This window comes from Eublepharis macularius, chromosome 6, assembly GCF_028583425.1.
Source record: "Eublepharis macularius isolate TG4126 chromosome 6, MPM_Emac_v1.0, whole genome shotgun sequence".
Classification (NCBI taxonomy): Eukaryota; Metazoa; Chordata; class Lepidosauria; order Squamata; family Eublepharidae; genus Eublepharis; species Eublepharis macularius.
Genome location: NC_072795.1, coordinates 56235137 through 56254162, shown reverse-complemented (window position 1 = coordinate 56254162; position 19026 = coordinate 56235137). Strand labels below are relative to the sequence as shown.

General features: G+C 43.0%; 1 protein-coding gene across 1 annotated transcript in view; it reads right to left on the bottom strand.

Annotated features, from left to right (window-relative positions):
- The window catches only part of EPHB1 (EPH receptor B1), a 421589-nt gene that overhangs the window by 36013 nt on the left and 366550 nt on the right, over window positions 1-19026 (bottom strand). The window contains exons 13-14 of the mRNA XM_054982436.1: window positions 6923-7072; window positions 1670-1863 (exon numbers count right to left, since the gene is read on the bottom strand). Coding sequence (XP_054838411.1) covers window positions 1670-1863; window positions 6923-7072 — 344 coding nt within the window. The remainder of the gene's footprint in view (window positions 1-1669; window positions 1864-6922; window positions 7073-19026) is intronic.

Below are 19026 nucleotides of genomic sequence, written 5' to 3'. Positions count from 1 at the left end.
AAGGAGTACTCAGACTGGCTGTGGCTTGCAAGATATAAATCAGGGCAAACCTTTCAGGCTCCAATGGGGATGGTGAGAGTGTTTCATACCACACAATTTATGGAACCCTTGGATACTCCAGAAAATAGTGGTGTGTCTGGAAGCATCCAAGACATCTACACAGGCTAAGCCATAGCAGTGCAAATGTATTAAATGGCCATTCCCACTGAGAAGTCACCTGATGTGTATATATGGCAGGGGGTATCCATGTTGAGCATGGAGGCCAGAATGAATTTGCAGTGCCACACAATAAAATGGGGTTGTAGTTCCTGTCCTCAGGAGAACATAAGATCAATCATGCTGGATCAGACCAGTGGGCCATCTAGCCCAGCACCCTTTTTTACACAATCATAAGTCAGTTACTCTGGAGGATCTACAACATGACACTGGGACTGAGGCCTTCCCCTGAGGTTGCTGGCATTGGTATTCAAAGCTATATTGCTTTTGAATGAGGAACAGCTGCTTATAGTCCTGTGGCTCCATAAAACTGTCCAATCCCCTTTTAAAGCCACCCTACGCCTGTAGTCATCATGACATTCATATTTTAATTACTCGGTGACATCACAACATCCATATTTTAATCAGATAGATCAAGACGATTAGCCATGTTAGTCTATCTGTAGCTGTAGAAAAGAGCAAAAGTCCAGTGGCCCCTAGAAGACTAACACAATTTGTGGTAGGGTATGAGCTTTCAGGAGCTACTGCTCACTTCTTCAGATATCTGGTATCTGAAGAAGTGAGCAGTAGCTCATGAAAGCTCATACCCTACCACAAATTTTGTTAGTCTTATAGGTGCTACTGGACTCTTGTATATTTTAATCACTCGGTGAGTAAAGTATTTCCTTTTTTCGGTCCATCAACTGTCCATCAACTTCATTAGATTCCCTTGAGTTCTTTATTTTAGGGGAGGGAGGAAAAGTTCTCTCTGTCCACTCTATCTACCCTGTGCATAATTATATAACGCAGATAATTTTGTAATGCAGATTCTCAGCACAGGCTATGGCCTATATAGCTCAATTATATACCCTCCCCTCACGCCCTATTTCCTTCTGGGAAGTTTGCCAAAAGGGGGGATGAAAAAAGGACAACAATTTATGAACTAACAACCATCAACTAAAAACAAGGCCAAACTCATTAAATTGTACACAGGCTAAGCTTTTGTGCTAGTATTTGGTATGGGGTTAGAAAAATAAGAAATGACTTGCATCTAAGGTTATAACCTTTAACTGGAAGTTTAATTTTCTGAAGTTTTATCTAATTAAATGATGAGGCCCAATTTTAATCAATAGGATAATGCTAAGAGCACATGTGAGGATATGAACATTCCGGTGTGTTCCTGAAGTACGGATTGGGGGGGGGGGCAGTTAAAGACAGTCATTCCTTCAAACAGTAACTAGTAGCTATTGTTACCTGTAAATTATCTTTTGCTTCCTCCAGTATCTCAAAAGACACCTATTTTGATGATTTGATATCAGGCAAATTTATTCAAATTTACTAGGTTAATTAATTGGTTAAAACCAAAGAAAGATAATTAATCAACTAAAAAAACCCTTTGGCTGGTTAACAGGTCTGTGTCCAATACTGTCTTCAGGGGTTTAGCTACAGCAGAACAAGTCAGCTGGAAACTTACACAGCGGTGATGGTAGCCACAGTTTTGAGGCTTGCTGGATTCCGGATCATTTTATCTAGGGTGTTAACTATTTCAGCAAAACGTGGCCGGGTGTTGCGGTCTTTCTGCCAGCAGTCTAACATTAGCTGGTGGAGGGCAGCGGGGCAATCCATAGGAGGAGGGAGCCGGTAGTCTTGCTCAATTGCATTAATTACCTACAGAAAGAAAAGTGTGTTGCACATTAGAAAAATACAGAAGCACAGAGAACCAATTCACCAGGGATATGTGTCCTTTTGTCTTTTGTGAAGGGTCAAAAATTGTATTTTAACTTGAAGAAAAATGTTGTTGATCCCTGGTGGGTGTACAAAAATCTTTTCATTAGAACCAATGGTAAAAGCGCTAACATCCATACAAGACATGTGTATTCACCATTGCAGTTCAGTATCTGTTCCTGAGCTTGGTAATGTTACTACGGTTTATATTAAGCTTCTACCCCAAAACACAGTTTTTGAGCAAAAATGCCTGTGCTCACTTATCAGGGAAACATTCTAACGTTTTCATACTGTAATAAATATGGCATTCTTTATACTCCTATTATTCTCCAGTTTATACAGTGTACATTGAAAGTTTGATTCCACAAGTTAGCTGAAGATATATGGAAGTATTTCTTTTCCCTTACTGCTTAGGATAATGCTTACTTATTTGAAATATTTCCCCTGACTTACTTCAGGTTCTTTAGGCAAAAGGTGCTCTTGTTAATCTCTACTTGTAAACGTACTTTTCATATGAAGCTTTCGTGTGAATCTCTTTTGTTAGATTATATGGATTAAGCTGTTGAATCATTTATATGTGATGAACTCAGCACTGAATTCAACCAGTGGATCTTTTGAGCTCCTCTGCTGATGTGCACAACTACTGTCCTTACTCTTAGAAGATGATCCCCTTTTTTATGTTCTGCACACTAATGCCTTGAATTCAGGAGTAAAGGAAGCAGTCTGTCATGTGCACGAGAAGCAAAGGAAATGTTCTCGGCTCTGAAGGAAGCAGGGTACTCCGAGGTTAATTAGAGTGCAGATGCTTCAAGACAAAGGTAGTCCCTTCCCTGTTAGGCAGCCACCACTCTCATTATCTTTGCCTGTCATGCTGGAGTACAGGACTTGCTCAAGTCACTGCACTTGGCTCATAATCCTTCTGAACATTTTCAAAGGCCTGCACGATTCCTACTGCCCAATTACCAGCACACTGACTTCTCTTCCTCTCATCCTTTCAGACTGGAACCTCTTTCCTACTGCAGAGATTTAAAATAAAAAAAAGCAAGTCTACACCTCACAGCTAGCGTTTCCAAGCTTTTCTCTAGGGCTTATGAGGGGGGTAGGAGGGAGGATCTTGGAGTCTACAAACTCTAGCACTTCTGTCTAAAAATCACAGACATAGAAGTAGTCTTACATAGTCAAGAATGGCTCAGGTAACTCTGCCTGGCCTCTCCCCTAATTTGAGCTCTGAATTTAGGGGTAAAAACAAAAACCTAATCTCCACTACCTTTCTGCAACAACATTAGAGAATCCCTGAACAGATTCCTGCTTTGCCAAGACACCAGGAAAAACCCGTTGTTACCTTTTGTTTTTTGGAAAAAGCAGCAATTAATTCTGAAAAGATGTTTGGCAATTGTTCATTTATTTAAAAAGTTATTTCCCATTCCATTTTCCAATTAATTGAATCCACAAGGCAGCTAACCGAATTTTAAAACTTCAACACAGATTGTAAAAGATACATCAAACCCACAACAATAAACACCAAAGATAACCAGCATAGACCCAGTTTCAAAAACAGCAAGAGAAGATGGAAGTAGTCTTCAGTGTGCTTTCTGGAACAGCTCTGCCTTCCCCCTGTCGGCTAAATGCTAGCAGGTACCACGTATATCCCCATAGAGAGAGTTTCACCTTCTTCAGGCCACTGATGAAAAAGCCTTGGCCTAAATCACCCCAACTGTATCTCTGATCAGGAAAGCACGCAGGCAGGGCCAGAAGGCATATCTGAATGTGTGGGTATGTGAGAGAGTGCAATCCTTCAGGGGGCATTGCATCCACTTCCCACTCTTGTTTTATGTTTATGCTAATTTTTCAAGCAAATATATGGCTGGAAGGAAAGTCCCCATAGATATTAAGAAACATCATGCTGTCTGTACTGCCTTTACACAGGGAACAACCGTGGAGCTTACACTGCTAGTAAACATCCTTCTTTATTCCAAGTCCAAGTGTACAGCCTGGTATGAAAGTGGTAATGGATGTTCCCCCTTCTTTCCTGTGCTGCTAAAAAGGAAAGAGGCTGTGTAGTTCCTGCTTGTCTGGATGGACAAAAGTATTTTCTTTCCTTTCAAAACCACTGGGGAGAGAAGGATAAGCCATTTTCACCCTTGTAGAAGGGGTTCTGGGGCAACATTTATTCAAGAATGTAGGGTGGGGCCATGGCTCAGAAGGAGAGTAAGTGCCCTGAGGATGGGCGGTTTATAAATCAAAATAATAAATAAATAAAATAAAATATACTGAATGTCCCAGGTTTAATCCATGGCATCTCTCAAAGGTTCAGGTTGTTGGTGATGTGACTTTCTCCAACAACCTTGAAGAGCTGCTCCCAGCCAGAGTAGGCTGTAGTGACCATGACAGACGAATGGTCTAACTAAGTATAAAGTAGCTCCATGTGTTTATGACGAGCAGGGCTTTTTTTCAGGGGGAACGTGGGGGAATGGAGTTCCGGGCCCTCTTGAAAATGGTCACATGGCTGGTGGCCCCACCCCCTGATCTCCAGACAAAGGGGAGTTTAGATTGCCCTCCACACCGCCAAGCGGCGCGGAGTGCAATCTCAACTCCCCTCTGTCTGAAGATCAGGGGGCAGGGCCACCAGCCATGTGACCATTTTCTCTGAGGGCAACTCACTGAGTTCCACCACCTCTTTTCCCAGAAAAAAAGCTCTGATGACGAGTATAGTTTTGCATCATTGGGAAGGGGAGTGGCTCAGTGGAAAAGGCTTTGCTTTGCCTACAGAAGGTCCCAGGTTGAACCCCTGGTATCTCCAGTTAAAAGGGGCCTGGAAGGAGATGATGTGAAAGACTTCTCCTTGAAACCCTGGAGAGCTGCTGCCAGTCTGAGTTGGCAATACTGACCTTGATGGACTGATGATCAGACTTAGTGTAAGGCAGCTTCATGTGTGCAAAATACATTCCGCAGATTAGCAGGGTTTTCCCCAGAACTTGAAGTGAGATCCTTAGTTAGATAGGGATAGCAAAGAAATCCCTCACTATAATAATCCTAAACAGAACATATGGACAGAACATATGTACTGGAGAAGATCAAACAGCAACATTTAAAAAAAACTTTTAAGAAGAGAAAAAGTCTTTCAAGAGAGAACCCACTTCTGTGATGAAATGTATTTGTATTTATTTAATTTAATTTGTAGTCTACTCTCCCCACATGCAGCCTCAGGTACTCGATGCTGTCAGGAACAAAAGACTTGGGGCAGGACAACATCATCCTTGGAAAGTTGACAACAATGCCTTAAAAGGAATCCACCTCTTAGGTTATACTTCAGCATCATCTAGTACCATGACTATATCTACAGGAGGGTGGAGATGATATAGTGGAACATTCAATCATTAGGAACTCAAAGAAATGGGCTTATGATGGACCACATGGTGGCTTGCCTGTATATTGCAAAGTATATAGGCATCATATGCTGTTTAGATAGGAATGTGACACAGGGAAGGAATACATCAACAATACTAGGAAATATATTCAAACATTTCTGGATGCTAAATTTCTATTACTACTTAGTCCAGACCTTCAGAAATGCTGCCTGTTTCATAGACATTGCCACCTAGAGAGGCAGAGTTGTGAGGTCTCAGCATGTTGAGGAGATTATGTTGAAAGGTTTTAGATTTCCTAGGCACCAGGGTACTTTTCATAAGAAGCTGAGTCAGCACAAAATAAATAGTCTCCTCTTGAACCCAAATAGAATTAGACTCCTTCCGCTGCTCAAACTTAGGGCTGATTTAAAAAGGGGGGAGACATGCTTTGTAGGAAAACTTCATCTCCTTCCCCTGTGAAGAACCCTCTCAATTTTAGTGACTTTTAGATGGGACCTTTTGATTGGGATAAAAATATTTGCTGATTCAGAATGATGGCAGAAAGTAAAAGCCTTTACCTTGATCTGGCAGAAAGCATTCTCATCACGTAGCTAAATCAGATTGACAAGGTGTGATTAAGAAGCCTGTTCTCAGTGAGAGAAATGGTTTCCATCCTTACTCTGACTTGGCTTCATGATGCTGCCACACAGCGAAATCTGACTGACTGAATGATGACATGTGATCACACTGCCTTCAGGATTGCCTCAGAAAGAAGCCCATCTAAAATTACGCTAAAGCTATAGACTGAAAGAAGCAGCAAAACATCATTGAACAATCTACAGAAATGGAGTAGGGGTTCATGTGAATTTTTTTACCACCCTGAGACTTCCCTCTGAAAACTTTGTGTGTGGAATTCAACATATCCTCTCCTAAAATTAAAAACCTCACACAGTACCTTTTAAATTTATTTATGGGGGGAGGGAGTAGAAAATAGTTTCTGAGAATCGTATCGTTTGGGATAACTCATCCCTTAGGAGAGATAATCAAAGTAAATATACTGTGCCCTCAGACTGAGAAGAGGATATAAGTTTCATACAAGGAGCATGCAGAATTAAAGGAGAGCATGGGGCAAAAATCACATGGTAAAACATATAGATTATTACAAAATGTATAGTTTATTTGCTGGGGATGAACATCAGAGGAAAGCTGTTTTCTTCAATGATTACTTCGGGGCTTCCCACAGGCATCTAACTTGTCACTGTTTAAACAATATGCTGGATGAGATGATTCCACAAGGTGATCCATCAGGGCTCATTTTATGCTAGCTTGTATTTTCAAGGTGGGAAACCCCAAGTCAGTAGGTACCATATAAAAACACTAGTGAAGGGGGAAAGTGCATGTATCTATGGGACTGTGAAAGGGTTTTTTTCGTTTACTAAATCAGTCTGCTGCTAAGTAGAAGATACTTTCTCTGAAGAAATACACATACACACTTGACCTTTTTCATATAATTTTAGTGGTAAAAAATGGAGTGGAGTTAGCAATGGTATTCAAGTGTCTCCTATTGGAAACATGTTTGTAGCAATTGGATTGTTGTCCTCCACACCAAAATACAAAGATATGATATATTCTAAGTTAAGAGTCACACCACTCACATCTTGATTAGACATGTCCCAATAAGGTCTTTCCCCAAAGGACATTACTTCCCACATGACAATGCCATAACTCCACACATCACTGGCAGAAGTGAACTTGCGGTAGGCAATGGCCTCTGGAGCTGTCCACCTCACTGGAATCTTTCCACCCTGAAGCAGAAATAAAGAGAAATGTTAACCTTGAACAGCCAAGTATACCAACGCCTTTTCTGAATAAGGTTTTGCTTAGTCCATAGGGATATTTATTTATTTATATTATTTATAGTCTCCCTTTCTCACTGAAACTCAAGATGGATTACACAGTGTGAGTCAGTACAGGCAATTTCAAAGACATTTCAATGACTTTCAGCACTGAATGCAATTTCCACAAATAATCAAATGTATCTTCCATTAACTACACTAGCCTAGTATGAATCTCCAGAAGGTAATTGTTTCATTTCTGGCTGTGTTTGAGGGGCACAGCACAGCCTGTTAGCAGAAAAGAAACAGGTGGATAACCCTGACCATTCTTGCCCATGCATTTCCAAATGGAAGAATTTTCAAGTATCTGACAAGTACTAATGCTGGAGGAATTCCGGCATCATCACAGGTAAATGGCAAGGGCTGGCTGTGCAAAATTCCACACAGATTTGTATGGGCTGGATAAGACAATATGGAAAGTAGGGGTGATCATGTGATCTTAGCTTGCATGGTTGTTTCCCAGACCAAATCCAGGAACTAGGAATGTGAACCTCTACTAATAGATTTGAACTTTGTGTCTGTTTGGGGGGTTAGTGGCATCAGAGGACTCTTGCACTTTTCCTTGCTCTCTATTACATACAGGTTATCATCCTATCTGGGTTAGCAGACTCTAGTTCCTACACTTCTGGTTTAGCATGACATGGTGGAAAATATGGCGAGACCAGTGTGGCGTAGTGGTTAGAGTCTTTGACTAGGACCATGGAGACCCAGGTTTGAATCCCTGCTCTGCCATGGAAGGTAGCCAGGTGACCTTGGACCCATTATATACCCTCAGCCTAATCTACCTTACTGGGTTGCTGGGATGATAAAATGGAGGTGAGGAGAATGACATAGGCTGCTTTGGGTTCCCACTGGGGAGAAAGTTAGGGTATAAATTAAATGAAATAAATTGAAGTATGTGAGAAAGACTGTTTCACATGTTATGCAGTAGCTTTCTACTGCATGAATTTATATACAGTACATCTTACATCTTCCGGGTGTACATATTACTATATACTTGTATGCATACATGTACAGCAATTTATTTTAAAAAGTGACATGTGAAATAGGAGACCCCGCCAAGTCAGTGTCTCCCAGTTCCTCAAACAACAACTCATATTTCAATAGCTGCCCTTCTTAAATTCCTTTGCAGGGGTACTCAGGTCAGTATTACCTTATCAGTATTACAAGGGAGAACAAACACAACAGAGATTAAAGGCCCTTGAGTTATGATCAAAACCACATACCCAGATTTATTTTCCTTGTCCATCACACCTGCTGCAGAAAGGATCCAAGGACTTGGATTCAAGCAGGCAATTCAATGTCATAATTCATCTTCCAGCCCCAATTTTTGACAGATATCCTAATGCAGTATTTCATAGCAGAGAGTACATATATCCTGCTCCATATATTATTAGAGAAAGAATTTCCAGTAGCAAATATAAACAATGAAATCCCACCTGCACCCAAAATATATCAATTTTAGATAAAACAAAGCAGAAATCCAGTGGCAACTTAAAGGCTAACGTTTATTCAGCATGAGCTTTCATGAGACAGATATAATACTAAAAAGAGGTTTACCTGTCTAAACCCACTGGCTTCAATGAATTGAGAAGAGTGCAGCCGTTTAGGATTGCAACTACCACTAGAATCTGGAGACTACAGTGATTCCTCCTCTTACCCAAGAACTGGCTATCTCTAATCCTCATCATTCACATTTTTTAAAAAAATTAGCATTTTGTAATAAAAGCAGAGACAGGGTTATCTTAATGCCTTTGGGTCCCTGCAAATCTAGATGATGTTAAAATAAGTAGGCAAAAATTACAAAAGGCATGTTTTCAGCCAAAGTAGCTATTTCGGCACTGCTATATGAATTAAAGAAAGATAATAATTTAATCTCTATTAGTAAAAGTGAACTCTACAAAAGATATGACTATTATTGTTTCTGTTGCAACAACAGAGAAATGCACGGTTAAGAAATAAAGTGAAGCATCCCAGAGGATCTATGGCTAGATTAGTGTCTGGCGAGATTACTGTCAGCCAGATAGTTTAACTGTCATATTTCCCACAAGGAATGAAGGGAATAGCATCTTTGTGAGGGTGCCAAGAATTCTCTGTTGAAGACTGTGCCATATGCTTGTTGCCTTTCAAAACTGTAATACAGGGAAGCATGACAATTCATCTACCTTAGGTGTATGTTATAGATACACCCAGCAGAACAAACAGCTCTGGGAGGGGCAGAAGGTCACTTAGGAATGACCAGTCACTCTCCATGCAATTAAAAATAGCTCTCTGACCCTCCTCCAGGGCTGCTGGAATCACTTTCTTATCCACTTTCTTCTAGGGAAAACGTAAAGTTAACTGTATATATTTTCTGCTGCAGAACAAGTTATAGTTACCTTGTGAGGTAGGTTGTATTAAGTCACTGCCACGAGATCATCCAGTGAGCTTCGTGGCTGAGTGGGGATTTGAAGCCAGACCTCCTCATGCCTAATCTGTCACCCTAGCCACTATATTCCACTGGCTCTCTGGTCACTGATCATGCAGGATCACTCCTGAATCAGATGGTGAACATTAGTTTTAACAGCTATCCCAGCTATGTTGCTTAAATGTATCAGTAGCTGAACTAACAATATCTCGTTCCAACAAATGCCACTGAACAGGCAAGTGTTTTGGAAAGGACAATGTGTTTCCCACAGAGAAAAGATAGGTGCTTTCTCACACTTCTTAGGCCCAAAAGCAGACATTAACTGACAACAACAGCTGCTTCCATGCACCTCTTTGCATATAAAGCAGAAAGAATGCTCTTCAGGGTTTTAGCCTGCATGGCACTTCCTCACCTTTCTAGTTTTGTGTTGGAAAGTATGCTAACTCTCCCTGCTCCAGGACCTGTTTTCCAACAAGGAAGACAAGAAAATGGTGAGAAAGTGGGGTTGCCCTTGGCACAGAGATAACTCATCATAAGGAGCTAAGTGGGCATACTAGATGAAGAGTATTTCAGTGACTCGGTTTAAAATGAATTAATATCCAATTCTGGGAGGTGGCTCATATAGGTTCCCCTTCATTAAGTTATAAAGCATGTTGCAAATATGCATATCTAAGTTAGTATTTCTTATCATGGTTAGGCAAGAAGCAAATGGAATGATGGGAAGGAGCTTATTCAAAAACAGAAGATGGAGCACACACTTATGATGTCCCTTATGATGCTACTGCAACTGGAGGCAATTTGATAACCATGTTCCATTGGTATAAATATGTATTCTTGCTTGCTCCATCAGTTTCAGACATCTTGATGAACTTCAGCTTCCATAAGGTAATGTGTATTTATGCAGAGGCTGATATATATGAGTTTAAGGCAATAGAGCCATTCATGCTCCTTCAAATGTCACTTTATATGCATTCCAACATCAAAATAATAACATGGAAAGGGAAGGAGTTGTACTGTAGGGGTGGGGAGGAAGATCACTTTGCTTTCAGTCTAGGCTTTTTCTGTTGCTTGTGCCATGTCCCTGAGTAGAATTAGTCTGGGTGCCCTAAGTCATTCCATTGAACAGTGGAAGTCATGGAAGTGGAAGAAGAACATGTCAGGAGAGGGGAAGTGGGTTCATAAAACTGAGAGTTCCTTTTTAGAGTCCATTTTCAGGACCACCATGGCTGCCAGACCAGTTCATCATCAGGTCTAAAGGTTTCGATGTTGCATGTCAATCCAAAGTAAAACTATAGCCATCTGCATTTTGAACAGGGAGACCAACTTAGTTGGACAAGATGAGGATTTGGACTATTTCAACCATGCCCTTCTTGCTTCTCAGCATAATATCAATATGAACTCAGTGGTCAGGAGGCAGAGCTGCTACAGTTTGTTGGAGTTCCATCTTGGATCTCAGTCTACCTGATTTTCAGATTTGTGTCTTTAACTGGTGTCAGGCACAGAAGATATATCAGGGACTATGTTGGTATACCATCTGTAGTTTTAAGAAAAGAATGTCCCCTGAGCTTCCATGAAATTATGTTCTGAGATTTCACTGGCCATTTTGGGGGTTGCTTTTGCTAGGCAACCACAAAAATCTTGCTGAGCTTTCCAAGCCTTGGTTTCTATAAAGTAAATCCATGGGGAGGGGGAGCAGAGGTAGAACGGGAGATGAAAAGGTCCTAGAAAAGGTTCCACTACTCTCCCCTGTTAAGTTCCCAATGGAGGAGGACTCACCAGGGCCAGCAATGACTACCAATGACTTGCTAACCACACAACTTGGTCAGGCCTGGTGGCAGCCACCATGCAGCTTGGCCTGGCCCAGCAGTGGCAGTAGCCACTGTGTAAACTTGCCTGGCCTAGAAATGGCCAACACATTACTTTTGCAACCTGGCCAGACTATTCCTGGGAAAAGGCTGCATGGAGGAGGAAAGGAGGGAAACAGGCAAATAAACATAAGTTGCACTGTGATATTATGATCTGTTAGGCAGGGAAGGACTGTTGAGTCACACTGCAGGAGAGAAGATACCAGGAAGGAAATAAGCAGCAGCCAGAGCATGTGCACTGTTAGAAAACAATTATCTTGTTTCCATGTAAATGATTCATACCATAATTAAAATTAATGGGGGGAGGAAGGGAAACAAAGACAAAAAAAATGTGACACTGACTCTGGGTGGAACTATTTTCTCTGTTTTTCATCTGCTTTTCAATGATGGATGGCAAAACAGAGTTGGTCTTTGTAATAAAAACTCTTATTTTAAATAACTGAAAAAGGAGAAATTTGCTTGAAGCATGTTTTCTTCCACCTTTTCCCCAGAGTGGAGCTACAAACCTGCCGTGGGAGGCAGTGATGTAATTGCAGGCAGTGCATCATTTCCCAGCTGCTGGGAAAGCCATTTGTGGCATAAATTAACAGCAGAAATATCTGAGAGAATCTGTTTTTTTTTTTCTCCAGGGATGGGAGAGGCCACTTTATGCCCAATCCAGGCAGCTAGTGTTGGGCATTTTAAAACTCACACTGATTTACTTAAATGGACTGCAGTAGGTGGCCCAGAGGAAAAAACAGAGCTCAGTTCAGCCATGGATGGCTGATTCAGGGATAGCTGCTCAGATTTGCACTTGATATAAAGTGGTCTAGCTCTATTGACTATTCCATTGATTAACATCAGGAGGGAGCCAACTCTTTGGTTTCCTTAGAATTTGTACCAAATTTACACCAGCTGGCTTCTCCTTGTTTTCTGGCTCAGACTTTCAATCTGGTATTTGTTTCCAAGTGCATGCTGATAACAGTCATGTGCTTCATTTCAATCTAGCTAATGCCAAGAATAAATATTAGAGTAATGCTTTTAAATTTCTTGAAGCTTGGACCAGTTCTGTCTGCTAACTGAACTAGTTAAAAGGTATGTCTTGTAGCTCATCCAAAAGGAAGGTAGATTAAAGATTTAGTGTTTAAACTGAGAAGGGAATTCTGGGACTATTATAAGTAGTAGACATGGGTGCAAATCGAAACATGAATCAAATTTTGTGACGAATCGGGCCGATTCGTGTTTCACGAAACACATTTCATGGGGCCACGGTTTTCATGAAATTTATGAATTTTTGGGCCAATTTGTTTGATTTGTGAATGATTCATAATGCCAGACAGGCTGGCACTGATCCACTGATTCCCTAGGCAACATAGGCCCGGAACGTCTGGAGACCTTTTGTCGCCATTGGAAACCCTAATCTTAGGCCACGTAACCTTGACAGGCAGCTCTCCCTACCAACTGAAGAGCTTCCATTCTGCCCTATAAATCAAGGAGTGGGGGGTGTTAATCCCCTAGGCAACTGTGGAGATGGGCCTTCTGTAGCCATGGGAACGCCAATCTCATCCCTCCAAACCCTATGAGGCAGGTCTGTCTGCCAACCAAAGACCTCCTGTTCTGCTCTATGTGAGCACTTCTTATATAAGCACAGCTCTCTGCCTCATGCTTTTCAGTTCCAGTAGACAGAGGGAGAGGGAGGACCTGTTGCTAGGATTTGGAGTAAGAGAGTGGAATTGGGAGCTTTGGGCTGGACTTGTTGCTGCTTTAAGAGACTGAAAAGCCTCTTTCTTTTTCTGCTCTTGGCCTTGCTGGGAAGGTCGTTGAGTGAGAGTGCCTTCTTTCTTCCACCCCACCCCAGTCTCAGGGCATTGCCTGGCTCTGGGGCCTAGCTTGACTGAGATCTACCTTTTTTTCCTTTAATTTCTTTGTTTATATTATTATTTAGAGCATTTGTTCTTGCTGGCGTGTTGGGTGAGGGTGGGTGGAGGAGAGTCTGTTGAAATCTCCCTGTGAGTTTGGCATCTCTGGGTATGAAGGGGGGCATTGAAGTGCCCTGGGTTCTGACGAATCATGAAACGAACTAATCATTTCACAAAATGGGACAATTTCGTGAAAGTTCATGATTTGTGAAATGTGATGAAACATGAAACACTCATTTCTTTTTTTCCCATTTCATGCCCATCTCTAATAGGTAGCAGTTTGTTGTAATACTAAAGGGATCCAAGATTAAGGTTCTTTAACACAACCCATTAAGGTGCCTCAACTCCATTTAATCCTTCACATCAGGTGTGGTATAGTTGCTAGAATGCTGGATTATGACTGGGGCAGCCTAGGTTCATCGCAGTCTGCTACTGTCAGGTGTGAGACACCATGCCAAAGGTGTTTCTGCCACTTTCCTGTCTTCCTCATTGCACCAGGGAATCCCAGCAGAAAAAATGACTGAGGATGTAGAATTCTGGGCAGTGATATAAAATGCCACCAACCAGTTGTTATTTATGGGAGATACAAATCAGACAGGCCTAAATAGTTTTAGATTTTAAAAAACACAGAACACAAACTGAGGAAGAATAGTAATAATTAACAGGAAGATATGGAGTTATAACTTTGAACACTGTACACTCCAAGGGGAAAGGTAGGTTTACTAATATGCTGCAATTGGAAACCAAGTAATTACACTTAACAGCTGTAATTTAACATCCCTCTCTCACAATTAAATGAGACTAAATGAAGACTCTTATCTCTAACAATGCCTTTAACCCAATCTCCTATTCAGCTAAACCTTTCATTGCATTCTCCAACTAACACCTTCAATGGTCAGAACTTAACTCCCAACAGATAAGACCAACCGTAAGCACCACTACCCCTGACTCCTCCAGCTTCTCAGCACTCAGTTGTCATTGACAGCCTGAAGCCCTGCTGTCATTGGCTGCTGGGTAAAACTATACTGTTAAACCTGTCACACTGGTGTTCTTTGAACTGAGAACTCTACTATCCTATATCATTAATCACAGAAGGTGCAGGGTAACCCTCCTCTAGGGGCGGCAAAGGTCACAGCCTCACAGAAGCTCCACCCATCCTTAGGCCATTAGCTCCCTGCAGCAGGAAGCATTATAAAAGCCTCTAGGAAGGCACTTCGCGTCTAGTTGGATAAGTGGTGTACTTCCCCCCCTTCAGTCTCTTACTTCTACCTCCCTTATAACTTTTACTCCTAACTTACAATTTGACACTTGGCCTCTGCTTTTGTGGCTTTGAACATTTTGCCTAGACTTGCTTAACTGTATTTCTGATTGCAAGACTGCCCCCCAGCCACTTGCTTTGTTTTGGTTTCAGTGATTCTCTGGTGTGATGTTAGTCCTCATAATGGTTCACCATGTGAAAAAACATATGGGAGACCTCTTCCTCAGTGGTGTTTCCCAGTACACTCTATTCCTTTCACTTGTACAGGTTGTCTGGCTACCATGTACTCCTGTTAGGGAAAGTAGAGTGTGACTCATAGGAACAAAGTTGTGCTGAGGACTAAACCTACCTGTTGTTGGAATATTGGTTGCAAGGTCTGACATTCAGTCATTATGGGTTAATGTTTTTACTCACTGTATTCTCTGTGTGTGTTGACCTGGAAGGAAATCTGGCACAGAGCCAATATACTTAGCTATCTGAAAGCCCAGGAAACTGAGAAACTACTGTTGGTTAACAGGTCAGGAGTCTTCCTCCCTAAAGGTCAGGAATTACTCGTGCTGTCTTAGTTTGTACTCCATAGTGTACATAGTGTACATAGAGATCTCTCAGTGTCTTTTCCACACTGTGACACTGAGAGATTTCTGTCTTTTGGTGCTACACCTCTGAAGATGCCAGCCACAGCTGCTGGCGAAATGTCAGGAACTACAATGCCAAGACCACGGCTATACAGCCCGGAAAATCCACAACAACCATCGCTCTCTGGCCGTGAAAGCCTTCGACAATAGATTTCTTTGTTTTGTAGCAATCCTGTGTACTTTTTTCTTTTAGAGTAAATGTTTTCTTAAAAGCAAACAAGCGTCTGATTCTCTGTTGATCAAGATCCATTGCAACTCTGAATTTGACTATTTTTAAACCCACCTTTCCCCAACACTAGGGGTGTGCAAGCCAAAAATTTTCGGCTATAGCCGAAAGTAGAAAGCCGAAAGAAGATTCTCTATCGTTAAAGCCGAAAGCCGAAACAAGAATCTCTTTCGGCTTTCGACTTTCGGGATTCTTTCGGCATTATTTCGGCATTCTTTCGGCTTTTTTCTATGGGAAAATGCCTCCGTCTTCCAGGACGCCTGGAGGAGGCATTTTCCCACCGAATAAGCCCAAAATTGGTGGGGACCTTCCTCTAACCCTTCTCTAACAACCACCCAAGTTTCAGACAGATTGGACTTTGGGGGGCCATGTTATGGCCCCCCAAAGCAGGTCCCCCCATCCTCCCATAAGAAAGCGAAGGAGCAGCATATTGTTAGCATGCTGCTGCTCATCTTTCTTCATTATTTCCTATGGGGAAAAAATGAAGAGGCAGGCTTCCTTTGCCAGGGGTGGCATTTTGCATGCAAAATGCCCCCTTACCCTCAGAGGCCCTTCTCCCGCCCCTCCTCCCACCCCCCACCAAGGCTCAGCCTGCTCCCACTTGGGGGGGCCATTTCATGGCCTCCCCAAGTAGGTGCTCTAATCTCTACCACTGACAGCTGGGGGAGGCTTGTGTTGCCAGGGGTGGCATTTTGCATGCAAAATGCCCCCCAACCCTCTGGGGCCCTTCTCCCACCCCTCCTCCCACCCCCCACCAAGGCTCAGCCTGCTCCCACTTGGGGGGGCCATTTCATGGCCTCCCCAAGTAGGTCCTCTCAGCCCCTAAAGTCCACCCCTTACAGCCCCACACAAACCCAATTCCCCCCCAGCTGCCACACACAGACCCAAATCCCCACATTAGCCCCTCACAGACCCAAATCCACCCCCACCTGCCCCACACCCATAACCCCAGGAACAGGCTGGCAAAGGCCAGCCCTCTCCCTTTGTTCCCTATGCTGGGAACTTCTAAACTCTCTTTCCCTGGGCAATTCTGCACAGCCCAGGGGTGCCACAATGGTGGGCACACTTCTGAGTGCCAGCTGGTCCCTGTGAAAGAGCACCTGAACCACAGACACCCTCCCTCAAATTCCCCCACCACCTACAGAGATGGCTGGCCAGCCAGCCCCATTGTTCCCTATGATGGGAACCAACTGCACAACAAAGAATAAAACAAGAACAACACAAAATAAAGTTTTAAATTTTTTTTCTCCCTTCCAAAGTACAAGTAGGCAAAGCATTATGACACATTACACCAGCAGTCCCCCACACAGAAAAATAACACAACTCACTTAACATCAGAGAATCACAAAGCACGATTCCTGTCAAAAACACTTTATTTCTTGAACAGCTTTAGGTTACACAGCAGGGGGGAACACCAAAGGGCATGGCAGCACTATCTTACACAAAAATAACACAACTCACTTAACATCAGAGAATCACAAAAGCACAATTCCTGTCAAAAACACTTTATGTCTTGAACAGCTTTAGGCTACACAGCAGGGGGGGAACACCAAAGGGCATGGAAGCAGTATCTTACACAAAAATAACACAACTCACTTCACATTAAAGAATCACCCCAAAAAATTGCTGTCAAAAGCACTTTATTTCTGTACCTGCTTTAGGTTACACAGTAGGAAGGCACCACAGAGCAGGAAAGCAGTGTACTACACAAAAATAACACAACTCACTTCACATCAGAGAATCACACAAACACAATTGCTGTCAAAAACGGTGAAGTGGGTTGTATTATTTTTTGTAGTACATTGCTATCATGCCCTGTTGTGCCCTCCTACTGTGTAACCTAAAGCTGTTCAAGAAATAAAGTGTTTTTGCCAGGAATTGTGTTTTTGTGATTCTCTGATGTTAAGTGAGTTGTGTTATTTTTGTGTAAGATAGTGCTGCCATGCCCTTTGGTGTTCCCCCCTGCTGTGTAACCTAAAGCTGTTCAAGAAATAAAGTGTTTTTGACAGGAATTGTGCTTTGTGATTCTCTGATGTTAAGTGAGTTGTGTTATTTTTGTGTAAGATAGTGCTGCCATGCCCTTTGGTGTTCCCCCCTGCTGTGTAACCTAAAGCTGTTCAAGAAATAAAGTGTTTTTGACAGGAATCGTTCTTTGTGATTCTCTGATGTTAAGTGAGTTGTGTTATTTTTCTGTGTGGGGGACTGCTGGTGTAATGTGTCATAATGCTTTGCCTACTTGTACTTTGGAAGGGAGAAAAAAAAATTTAAAACTTTATTTTGTGTTGTTCTTGTTTTATTCTTTGTTGTGCAGTTGGTTCCCATCATAGGGAACAATGGGGCTGGCTGGCCAGCCATCTCTGTAGGTGGCGGGGGAATTTGAGGGAGGGTGTCTGTGGTTCAGGTGCTCTTTCACAGGGACCAGCTGGCACTCAGAAGTGTGCCCACCATTGTGGCACCCCTGGGCTGTGCAGAATTGCCCAGGGAAAGAGAGTTTAGAAGTTCCCAGCATAGGGAACAAAGGGAGAGGGCTGGCCTTTGCCAGCCTGTTCCTGGGGTTATGGGTGTGGGGCAGGTGGGGGTGGATTTGGGTCTGTGAGGGGCTAATGTGGGGATTTGGGTCTGTGTGTGGCAGCTGGGGGGGAATTGGGTTTGTGTGGGGCTGTAAGGGGTGGACTTTAGGGGCTGAGAGGACCTACTTGGGGAGGCCATGAAATGCCCCCCCCAAGTGGGAGCAGTCTGAGCCTTGGTGGGGGGTGGGAGGAAGGGTGGGAGAAGGGCCCCAGAGGGCTGGGGGGCATTTTGCATGCAAAATGCCACCCCTGGCAACACAAGCCTCCCCCAGCTGTCAGTGGTAGAGATTAGAGCACCTACTTGGGGAGGCCATGAAATGCCCTCCCCCAAGTGGGAGCAGGCTGAGCCTTGGTGGGGGGTGGGAGGAGGGGTGGGAGAAGGGCCTCTGAGGGTAAGGGGGCATTTTGCATGCAAAATGCCACCCCTGGCAAAGGAAGCCTGCCTCTTCATTTTTTCCCCATAGGAAATAATGAAGAAAGATGAGCAGCAGCATGCTAACAATATGCTGCTCCTTCGCTTTCTTATGGGAGGATGGGGGGACCTGCTTTGGGGGGCCATAACATGGCCCCCCAAAGTCCAATCTGTCTGAAACTTGGGTGGTTGTTAGAGAAGGGTTAGAGGAAGGTCCCCACCAATTTTGGGCTTATTCGGTGGGAAAATGCCTCCCCCAGACGTCCGGGAAGACGGAGGCATTTTCCCATTGAAAAGCCGAAAGAAAGCCGAAAGAATCCCGAAACGTTTCGGCTTTTTTCTTTCGGCTACCCGAAACGTTTCGGCATTCCCCGAAACGTTTCGGCATTCCCCGAAAGAAGCCGAAACACTTTTGTTTCGGCATTCTTTCGGCATTCTGAATGCCGAAACGCACATCCCTACCCAACACCTTTGACCCTTGATAGTGAGTGGTCTGCTTGCACTGAGGTTTGGTCTAGACATGCAGTACAATATAGTGGTAGAATATGATGTATCATTTCATACACCAGCTGGAGGTGGGGCAACATTTTTAA